Genomic DNA, 11,355 nt, shown 5'->3' with positions numbered 1-11,355 from the left:
TTATTTTTCCTTGGCCTCTGAGTGCTGTGTTGAGGAGTACTTTTATTTTTCCTTGGCCTCTGAGTGCTGTGTTGAGGAAAAGGCTTTGATGATCAAGGCACCCAAATTTGATTGGCACCATCATAGTAGCCTTGAGCAACAAGTAGTTGCTTCTCCACCCACATTTTGATACCATTAAGATACTTTGATTTGTGTTGTCTTGGTGAATTTTTATTTTGGTGTGGAAGTGGAAGGTTTGGGGCCCTTCTTCACATTGGTTGGCGCTGAGGCTGCAGGTTTGAGACTCATGGACATTGTTGACAATGATGAGGCTAGAGTCTCTTGTGGAGTGTCTGTGGATGATGAGGCTTTCAAGCATGCAGTTGTTTCCTTTGGTGAGGTTTGTCAATGAAGAGGCATAGGCTTCAGGGATTTTTTGTTGAATTCCTTGTTAGAGATAGATGGTTGCACGGGGGGGACTTCTTTAGGAATGGCTGTTGATTGCGAGGTTTTGGCATCGAACTTCATTGGTGAGGATGGAGTTGAAGGAGTAGATGCTTTATCGAGTCGATTGTTGATGTAGATGGTAGGTCATTGTGTAGAGGGGCTTCTATGGAAGAGGGTTGTAACCTTTTACGTTTAGCATCATAGAAACCCATTGAAGTTGCATCCTCTTCCTTGCAATATGGTATTGTCAACTTTTTGTTGTTGACCATCATGATGACTCTATCGCTAGCAAAGCACAGTGGTGCTTGGGCAGCAATAGTCCATTTATGTCCCAAGATCAAATCTGCTTCCAACACATACTTAACCACAAAAAACTTGCAAAGTAAGGGGGTTAGTTTCAATATACATTGTATGCTCAAAGTATCTAAAACATAGCATGTTCAAGTCTTGTGTAAAGGTAATTCTTTCATGATGAGTCGCGAGTGTTGGTTGTCCTAATAATCCCATAACTCGAGGGTCATGAGATTGTGTTCTCGTGTTGGATAAAGCTGTGCTTGAGCTATGGTGATTTTATTGGAAAGTTCCAATCCAACCAGAATCCTAGGGATCTTTTCAGTAAGATATGTTGGAAGTTCTAGCTCCTCCAAGGTCTCTTCCTCCCGTAATAATAGCAATTGTACATTGCCTGACTGCAAGAGTGTTCAAGGTGACTGTTTCTATGGATTCATCTATTGAATACAACGAGTCACGTATCCAAGTTCCACCAAGGATGACATCATACTCAAGGGAATCTAGGGTAACATGGAATGTAGATTCCACATCTCCACCGATTGTTTGAGTAGCATAGCTAAAGTAACCTGGAACTTCAATGTTTTGTCCATTGGCTTCTCTTGTAAGACCATTGTCTGTAGGGATGAGTTTAGGTTGTCCCAATGACACCCAAGTGTCTATTGTCATGATGTTATGACTAGCTCGAGGGCTAATAAATGCGCGTTTGCGCTTAACATCATTGCTTGTAGTAGGGAAATCCAACCATATCATGATAGAATCTTTTCATCCTCTTTATGGCTCTCAGGTACCCATTGTGTACACTGGCACACTTGGTCCTCTGACAATTCTAAATGAGGTCTGTTTAGCGAATCTTCACAATCCTGTGCTATGGAGCTCTTTGGTATAACTGATGTTGAGCCCTTGAAGGTGCAAGTGCTGATGTTATGCTGGCTTCACCCCACCACCATGAGAGAAGAGCATTCCTCCAAAAATGAGGTTTTGAGAGTTTGCTTTAATTTTGTAAGGGAATTATCAAATTCCTCATGTGCTTTCTCAATTGCATAATTCGTGTAATCTGTCTCCAATGAATCTTCCTGTAGAGAGTATGTCTTTCTCTTGAAAGGGGAAGCGGTACTCCTCTCGGTTTTGTATTTTGGTTTCTTTTTTAGGATTGGTATTATGAGGCTCAATCATAACCGGTGATCCTATAAGACACTCAACCAAGCTAAGCATGCTCTCATGAGCTTGCTTTTTGTGTTTTGCATATGTCATGTGATCATGATTTTCAATTTGGGGTGGTTGGGTGGGTTCTAGTTTCTTGATTGGTCTATGAGGTGCACTGAGTGAAGTGTAAAAACTTTTTTCATCCTCACTAAGTGACGTACTAGAACTTGTTTCATCTTCTAACTTTCTTTGGATCATCAGGTTTTCTGTATGTTTGCCCATGCGACAAGATCGAATCCACATCATTCACACATGGGTTGTTGCAAAGTGTCAGTGACTATGGGCATGGAAGTATTCCAAACTGTGCAATCTGCCACTTTGTGAGGTCCACGACAATAGAAACACTGAAGTGTTCAATTAACTGCTTCTTGGCAGTTTCTACCCTTTGGACTGTTTTTGTTTGGTGCACGGGAGATGGAGGTTTTGAGTCAATTGTTGATGAATTGGGACACTTTTTAGTATCATGATCAAAGTATTTGCAATATATGCAGTATAGAAAACAGGTACCTTGTATGCACAATGGGGATTGGGATGGTCATAGTGATTGCACTGAACATAAGGCATTTCGTTCCTCACTTGCAGAGGCATTAAGGATGGTTGGTTTTGAAGGAGCTCATCTTCTCTTAGAAATGTCGATTTTGAAAGCTTTTAAGCAAGGCTGCATAGAATTCAAGGAATGACAATTCCGAGATCAATCTTTCTTTTGCCATTGCTTCACCTGGTTTAGATGAGGAATAATTCGTAGCATGATCATCTTCTAGCATGTTGTCATCTAAACGTACTACTTCTTTACAACATTGATCGAATGTTTCCGGGTTAGATACAATGATCAAGTTGTGTAAGCTGTTTTTCTTTAAGCCCATCATTAAACATCTCTTCAATTGAAAATCGTTTAATTTTTTCCATGACTCATATTGTGAGTCCAAGAGTTTTATCTGAAGGATAAAGTCTCTAATGGATTCATTTGGTTAACGCTCAATTGAATATAGTTCTTTTGCTGCACTCCACCGATCACCTTGTCTGGAAGAGCCGTGGATAAAGGTTGTTTTCAAGGTTCTGAAGTTGGTCTTTATTATCGGCATTAATGTAATAAACCATTGACTAGCCTTGCCCTCTAAGCATAGGTTGAACACATGTACCTTGGTGGGGCAGTTGGGATTTCCAAAGGCTTCACATCTCTATTCAAACACTTGTATGAATTGAATAGGATCTATTGTTCCATCGTATTTGCCCATGATTTTGGAAATTTTTATGGCCATATGTTTGTATGAGTCACTAAGGCCGTAGGTGAGTGCTCTTGTTGGGAGAGACTCACTGAGCCCTTGGGCTACCCCCCTTCCTAGACTAGTTAGTATCTCCAAAGTGTGGGCATCCAGGAAAGGGTTGGTACCTATAGGGATTTGTGGAGATGTTAGGTAAAGGACCAAAGCCCAGTGGGATTGAAGTGACAGGGGATCTAAAACCCAATGACACGCGTGTTATAGGTATGGCCAATGGTATTAGGAGGTACATTTGCGGTATAGATCTCAATGGCTCAAACATAGACATTGGGTTCAGTCCTTGTGTGATCCCTGGTAATCCCTCTATCATTGCCATGTCTGATTGCTTAAATTCTCCTTAATGAGAAAGAACATGTTTTTTTTAACCTTTTATATTTTCTCACAGCTCGTTATAGCCTTAAGAAGCCTGACGTACTCTTCGTTGGGTCAACAAACGAGTGTCCGTTTGCCTTAATTCCTAAAACCTATTTTTCATCACTGTCTCAAGATCAAATTTTTTTTTGAATTTTTTTTTCCATGTTTCCTCGTAGCGCGTTTTTGAGGGTGTTCCAAAAGAAATTTGAAAAACTCTACATGAGAGAGTTGTAGTATTTTTGGAGTACTACAACTGTCTCCCTGAGTCATTTGTGATTTTATCGTTTAGACCCTCAAAAAGTAGCCCGAATACGGTTCGTCGACGTTTTTGCACTGTGATTTTTTGCTTTTCGGACTGTTTTTTGCCTCGATTTCCAAGTTGAATTTTAAGGCTGCTGGTCGGATCCCAAAACGATCGATTTATTTGACTGTGGACAATCGAGACTAAAGTTGAAGAGCTCGATGTCAGCTTTACAATGAGCCCTAAATTGTCTTCATCAGATATACGGTTTAGGAGATACAAGTCTCCAAAAACAGGGGTGTTTTCTAGAGTTTTTTTTGGGCCGACGGATCCCTTTTCACACCGTGGAACCTTCTTTTTTTTTTGGGCCAACGGACCCCTTTTCACGCCGTGAAATCGGACTTCGTGGAAAATTTAAATTTGATTTTTTTTATACGGGACCGTGAACGAAGTGTTTCACGCCATGAAACCTTAGCGTTTCAGGCCGTGAACTAGACCACGAAAAAATTAAATTTGATTTTTTAAAAAAGTCTAGTGGCAAATACGAATTTCCTTTTTTGGGGGAGATATTTTTTGAATTTAAAATTAAGGAGATATGGACATTTTCCCAAAAAGGTAAGGGGATAAAAAAGTCAACCTTTTTATGACACCCCTTACACCCTTTTTATGACACCCCTTACACCCTTTTTATGACACCCCTTACACCCTTTATGAATGACTCCCAAAATGGACAATTTGACAACTCATGAGCATCTACTCATTGAATTAGCATTAATGAGTTACATTAAAAAAAGTGATTAATAATTAATCAAATATTAATCCTTTCACTAATCTTTCCCTCTTTTACAACACTAATCAAAGACTCTAATTAACCACGAACCCCTAATTAATTCACACAATTGAGCACATCATTGGATAGAGCAAGGGAATGCTAATCTATGTGCATTAATAAATGTATAAATTAATCTAAAATAAGAGATTAATTAGACTCTTAATTTTGGTCTCCTCTTTTAATGCAATTTTAAGTAAAGAAAGTCAAATTCCTCCAATTGAAAAGAAATTGATGCAACTAGGTATTTTGTAATTTTTATTCTCACCCATAATTGATGATGGGTATAACTGTACCTGGGCATGCGTGCTCAAAAGCAGAAATTTTTGTAATCACCCATTGGTATGAGGGTTGCCCTGCCCGAGCTCACTACGAAGCTCAAAATGGTCGTCGTGATGTGTGCATGAGTGATGCACGTGCGAGGCGCATGCACATGGGTTGGTTTCCACCCGAACTTCTATATTCAAATTGTCTGCTACGCGATATTGCGACCAGAAGTTATGCTGCCAGAATCACGTTTCAAGTGCATTTTGGTCTTCGTTTCATCTCACTGCAAAGTATTTTTGACAGTTTCGAGAAGTTCTGGTGGAGAACTATCTCTGGTTGAAATCTGGTTTTTGTAGTGCAATAGTGCATTTCGGGAGTGTAAAAAGTGTTTGCACATGTATTATTGATATTGGGTGTATGTACATATCCTTTGGTCACATCTGGTGTGACATACATGTTGTGTTGAAGTACCACTACACTAAGTTATTGGGTGTATGTACATGTACTCTGGTCAGATCTGGTGACATACATGCTGTGTTGAAGTACCACTAGAGCAATTATTGGGTGTTGAGGTACGGGGACCAAAGAGGCCGAGGTGGTTGGCAAAGAAATCAGAATGCAAATAGCATAGAGTGCTATTATTTTGGCAAACTAGGGCACATGGCAAAGGACTACTATAAAAAGCTAAAAGACATTAAAAGCAAAAAGTTGCAGCAAGGCAACTATGCAACATATAGTAAACATGGTTGTGATGACATAAGTGAGCAGCTATTTGTGATGCAGCATATACTCAGTTCCACAACATAAGATGTGTCAAGATCTCAAGATAAATGGTACGTGGATTATGGCGCCTCTGACCAAATGGCTAGTCATGGTGGTGAGTAGTTTTTAGAGACATGCAGAAAATGGAAGAACTAGGTTACGTAGAAACAGGTGATGATACTGCACATCCTATTGCATATGTTGGTAAAGTGCCATTGTCTATGGAGGATGGCAAAATGTACTTGGGGTAGAAATACTTCATATTCCAAAGAACCTCGTTCTGTTGGAAAGATGGTTGAGTAGGGTCTGTAGTGAGGTTCAATACTCAAGGATGTTTTTCTGGAAGACTTTAAAAATCAATGTCGCTTGTGGTTGCAAAGGGAAACAGAAATGGCAGGATGTTTACTTTGGACGTGAACATGCCTGAGGTAAAACGCAGGCATGTTTGCGCATGGAACAGGTGTCATTATAGATATTAATATATTGTAAGGAGATCCAGGGCTGTTTTGAGGACATGTGGCAATAGGAGTTGGAGCCCACTTATTTTGAGCAAGCACTTGGAAATACGAAATGGGAAGATGTCATGAATGAGGAGATGGTGGCATTGGATGCAAATGCAACATGGGATTTAGTGCCTTTGCCTAAGCAAAAGAAGGCAATTGGATGTATGTGGGTGTATAAGGTCAAGCATAACGCTGATGGTTCAGTAAGAAGGTATAAGGCAAGATTGGTTACCAAGGGATATGCATAGACTTATGGCATTGACTATGAGAAGACACTTAGCACGGTTGCAAGAATGGTAACTGTGAGAGATGTCATTGCTATGGCCGTAACAAAGGGTTGGTCTTTACATCAGATGAATGTAAAGAATGCCTTCTTGCATGGTGATTTGCCAAGAGGTATACATGATGTAGCCATGAGGTTATGAGAGTGATGCACACCCAGAGTTTGTGTGCAAGTTACACAAGTATGTCTTGATCAATCTTCATAGTTGAATTATCATCATATCCAGCATTTGGTATCAGAGCATGACCCAATTAGGTTTAGTTTATTAGCAAAAATCCTAATCTATCTCTTAATCACCATAGCCTATTTTTCTCTGTTTGGATAGCATGCTGTAGATTGCTTCCATGCTTGCATCTGAGGAGATCATACTTCAATCTTTTGATATAGGCCTCTTGCTTTGCTCCCACGCATGTCCTAAAACGAAGATCATAGGCGGATTTCATCGCTTCTTCACGAATTTCTCATCGCCATCAAAACAGGCCATTTTCAGCTAATCGGGTTCATCCAGTGCCGCCTCTACGAATTCGTCTAATTTCTCTTAGGTGCTTCAAGTCTATCATGTGAGGATTCAGCATACCAAATCTTGAAGTAATTGGTCCACAGGAGCTGCTGTACGGAGCTATTTTCCAGTCACTTGTTTTCTCTCTCTCTTGCTCCAACAACATGGTGATTATTATTTTGATCTATATTGATGATATTATTATTATTTGGACTTAAATCATCTATATGAGCAAGTTATCAACATCAAGCATCATATTGCATCATCATGAGCTCCAAATTTCCCGACAAATTCAACGGAACTGGGTTTCATACTTGGCAAATCAAGGTGAAGGGCTACCTCATGAAGAAAAATCTATGGAGTACGGTCAAGCCACTTCCTGAAGATGAAGCAGGTATTTCTGCTGCAGTTACAAGAGCTACAACAGCTGCACTTCAAATAAAAGATGAGCAAGCACTTGGTATTATCATTATTGCTTTAGAAGATGATTTTATTCATTATATTGATAATGTTGAGTCAGCTATGGAAGCTTGGAAATTATTAGAGTGTACTTTTAGTGCAAAGGCAAAGCATTCTAAGATCAGTTTGAAGATGCAACTCTTTGATCTAACCATGGAGAGTAATGAAAATTTAACAGTTGTGATTAACAGGTTGAAGAGCTTAATGACACAATTGGTTTATGTTAAGTGTCCTGTTCCTGAAGAGGATGCTATCGCTATTTTGCTTAAAAGCTTACCTTCAAGCTTTAGACAAATTGTGACGGTACTTAAAGAGAAGGAGCCAGTCCCTTCCTTGGAAAGTATCATAAATTCTTTGCGACAAGAAGATTATAAAGGATGTGATAGATCCTTATGCATATACTATTACTTCGACATCGACAAAGAAAAAGTGTACTATTTGTGGTCGTACAAATCATCTTACTAAGGATTGTTTCTCCAAACATCCTTGTGAGTATTGTGGAAAGACGAATCATCCATCCGCAAAGTGCTACCAAAAAGATCAAAAGCTAGCAAAGGCACATGTGGTTGAAGAAGTCAACCAACAGGAAGAAATAAATCTTTATTCTAGTCTTAGTATAAAAGATGTAGATGATGATTATGCTTTTTAAATTATGTCATGTATGTGGTTGAGTCAAGACTTATGTTGTTCCAACTTGACGAGTTGTAGAGGAGAGTACACCACCCCATGTTGTTGTTAAGGGGGGACTCTTACTTATTGTGTCGAGGAGGTATGTTAGTCTTGTTCATGCTCTTGTAAGAAGTTGGTCTTAAGGGGGGATTGTTGGATAAATGTAATCCCAACTCCTTAGTCCAATTTAATATGTGGTGGCTAGACTAGTGGTGGTCAGTGGTTGGTGTAAAGCCTATAAATAGTTGGTGCATATGGTTCATGCAACTCATGCAACTAAAAATAGGGTAGAGGGGTCTCTAAATAAGATACAAGTCGTGATCAAGTGATTATGTAAGTTTGGTTCATGCCTAATCATAATTAGTGTCCTTTTGTGTTAATCTCAATATAATTTTCTGCATATACTAGTTTTTGTCTCTCATATTCATGATGTTTTGTACAAGCTTTGATCCACCTTGAGTAGGTCTTGATCAATCTTCATAGTTGAATTATCATATCCAACACCATGCTGACAAAGAGCGCGAGAGAGGTGGAGTCTGACAAAGAGCACGAGAGGGGTTGAAGGAGGAGACGGCTCTGCAACCTACGGGTGACAGAGAGACTACATGGCCATTGAAGTCTCAAAACTTTATGCAGGGCGTTAACCTTGTAAATTATAGAGAGATGTTTTTTGTGGGGGGGGGGGGGGGGGGGGCGGGCTGTAAAGTTATTCGAATAAACGCCAAAAATTACAACGCAATCTTGATTTAGGCTCCTTAAAATGACAGCCATGCAGCCGTGCGTCCACGTCGACTCGGTCCACCAGCCCACCACGCGGATTGCCTTAATATCTCTCTCTCTCTCGTGTTAAAAGTCAAGCGCGAGTGGAAACTAGAGATAGAGATGCAGCCAGTGGTCTTTGCCGGTTTTCGTTTGAGAAATCTACACTTCAATCAGTTTCAGAGCTAAAATTTTCAAAACCTTAGCCATTAATTTCAAGGCAGGCCAAAATCAAGGCCGTGGAAAATACACTAAAAGACGTATAAGCACTCTGAGTCTCTGATTAGCTCAGCGCCGCTGTCAATCAAGTCAAGAGCTTTTTTCGCGTTGTTCGGCTGCATGTACAGAGCACATGCGCATCTCTATACCGAGGCTCGAACGGCGAAGTTCTTCATTTGTGACCGCAGCATGTCTTTCCAAAAAGTTGCTTCGAGACTAGCCATTAAGCTGCTGGCTCCAGTCGTGTTTGTGTGGCTCGTGCTGACAGCGCACAATCGATTAGCAGGCTCGTTACTCTGCCCAACCAATTCTTCTTCTTTCTTTTTCAAAAAATGAGTTTGTAAAATGCAGTCTTTGCATTTGGACTGCAGATTCAGCTGTACTTCCCAACCTGCAGAGAAAAAGCAACCCGCCCTCCTCAAGACGGATCATGGACAGTCGTCGTATGTTAATGGATGCGCTGGTATGACTAAAAGACTTTGCTTTTGATGTTTTCTCCTGCTCAAAAGTCCATGTTTTCTGTCTCCATTTAATTACTCCTTATAGTTCAACTAAAACAACTTCGAAGGTCATTGTGATTTCTTCACTTCTTGTCCAATTGTACATGTGTGGCTGAATCTTTGCTCTAATAATTGAACATCCAGTGGGATTTATTTTTCAAGAAAAAGTATTATTATATATATATGATTGAATCTATGCACGCACTTATGCATACACATATGTCTGCATGTTTGTGTACATATGTATGTGCACATGCACACGTACACACAACCATAGTATTTAATATTGTGGAGATTGTTAAAGTCTTTTGACTATTGTCTCCCTTGTCCTCCTTTTGAGAAGATGCTAATATATGATATTATAAAATTGCAGCCCCCCCAACTCGTGTTCGATGTAAAACAGCCCGAGGGTCCAACTCCCATTGATCCACCTGGAGCACACTAATGACCCAATTCGTACATTGAAAAAAAAAGATGCATGCTTAATTCTCCTTTCACAAGAAACCATCGTGTTATTTCCTTTTTAAATCCAAGATGACACTGTTAAAATCATCATTGTTGAGAAGGCATGTTTTCGTTGTAACCTACCCTCCATATAATTGATATGTCTCATTTCTACCTACAAAATTGGTTTGCACAGTCTAAGACTGTCTTAGGAATTTGAGAAGTCAACAAAATTAGTAATTTACATTAGTCCCTTGAGATTGTATAAGGAATTTGAGAAAGCTTCCAATTCCCATGTGGCATAGATTTAGATTTTGACTAGATTTTTTGAATTGAATACAAGAAAAGTACGTTCTCACTATAGGATTGACAAACTTTTGGACCACGTTTTTGAATATATAAGTTTTTGCCACATCGGTAGAAATATTTGTAGTTAAATTTCTAAGTTCAATAAAACCTTTTGTACTAAAATTTCTAAGTTCAATAAAACCTTTTGTAGTAAGCTTCTAAATCCATAGAAAATTTTTGTAGTAAACTTTCTGAATTTAACGAAACATCAATAAGTTCTTACCACACAATTGAGATTGTTGCATTTGAAACATAAACCTTAGAAGACAAAACGAGGTAGCTTAGTACAATATAATCCCCCAAATATTACAAGTTCATTTATTATAATGAACAAATTCTTTACAAATATGGTCCACAATCGTATAAGTCACACAAAATCCATACATCATCATGCATCAAATAATGTCCTTGTTACTATCGTATTGATAAAGCTCTTGGAAAGTTGACGTGCGTAGATGAGGGAGAGAATGGAGGGTTAAGGCATGAGAGGGCCTATGTGAGAGAAGAGGGAGAAGAGGAACCTACAAAACTCAAAATCCAAAAGAAACTTGTAAAACTCAAGAAAAACCTTATCCCTAACACATAAGAAACGCTTACCTACTTGTGCAAGGGAGAGGATGAGGAAGAGAATACTCAGAGGGCCTCCATGAGAGAAGGTGCAGAAGACGTGCTTTTCAAAAATTGAACATTGAAAAGGAAAAAAGGACGAGAACTTTTATCGAGCTTATGTTTCAAAATTTTTATTACATCACTAGGAAAAAAGCCTCAATCCTTGGATCCAAAAAGTTGGAAATGATGATACTAGCCTATAATAACACCATATTAGATAATTCGAAAAAAATCTCATTCCCATTTGAAAAATGGGATCAAGGTAAACCTATCCAAGATTTTGTTAAAACCCGTTCATGTGACATACCCTCGGAAAGATATTTAGGAGTAGAATCTAAATCTATAATCTCCCATAAATTTGGAGTTAATATGCTCAAAATATGGCTCCCGAAATTATCTAATATTGTCTT

General features: G+C 39.2%; 1 protein-coding gene across 1 annotated transcript; it reads left to right on the top strand.

The window, feature by feature from the left end:
* Positions 1–8,993: 8,993 nt before the first annotated feature.
* Positions 8,994–10,211, top strand: LOC147627931 (uncharacterized). The gene is made up of 3 exons (XM_086815180.1): positions 8,994–9,330; positions 9,416–9,507; positions 9,918–10,211. The coding sequence occupies exons 1-3, from the start codon at positions 9,165–9,167 to the stop codon at positions 9,987–9,989; spliced, it is 330 nt and encodes a 109-aa protein (XP_086671306.1). The 5' UTR covers positions 8,994–9,164; the 3' UTR covers positions 9,990–10,211.
* Positions 10,212–11,355: the final 1,144 nt, after the last annotated feature.

Source organism: Cibotium barometz, chromosome 20 (assembly GCF_041138505.1).
Source record: "Cibotium barometz isolate CiBa-2024 chromosome 20, ASM4113850v1, whole genome shotgun sequence".
NCBI classification, from domain to species: Eukaryota; Viridiplantae; Streptophyta; class Polypodiopsida; order Cyatheales; family Cibotiaceae; genus Cibotium; species Cibotium barometz.
The sequence above is the reverse complement of the archived record's forward strand: the minus strand, read 5'-3'. Positions and strand labels throughout refer to the sequence as shown.

Bases quoted from the DNA above. Each gene is read 5' to 3' on its own strand.
- LOC147627931 (XM_086815180.1), top strand. From the start codon at position 9,165: ATGTACAGAGCACATGCGCATCTCTATACCGAGGCTCGAACGGCGAAG. The intron at 9,331-9,415 runs GCTCGTTACTCT...TTTGGACTGCAG, and splicing joins AGCGCACAATCGATTAGCAG to ATTCAGCTGTACTTCCCAAC. The intron at 9,508-9,917 runs GTATGACTAAAA...ATAAAATTGCAG, and splicing joins GTATGTTAATGGATGCGCTG to CCCCCCCAACTCGTGTTCGA.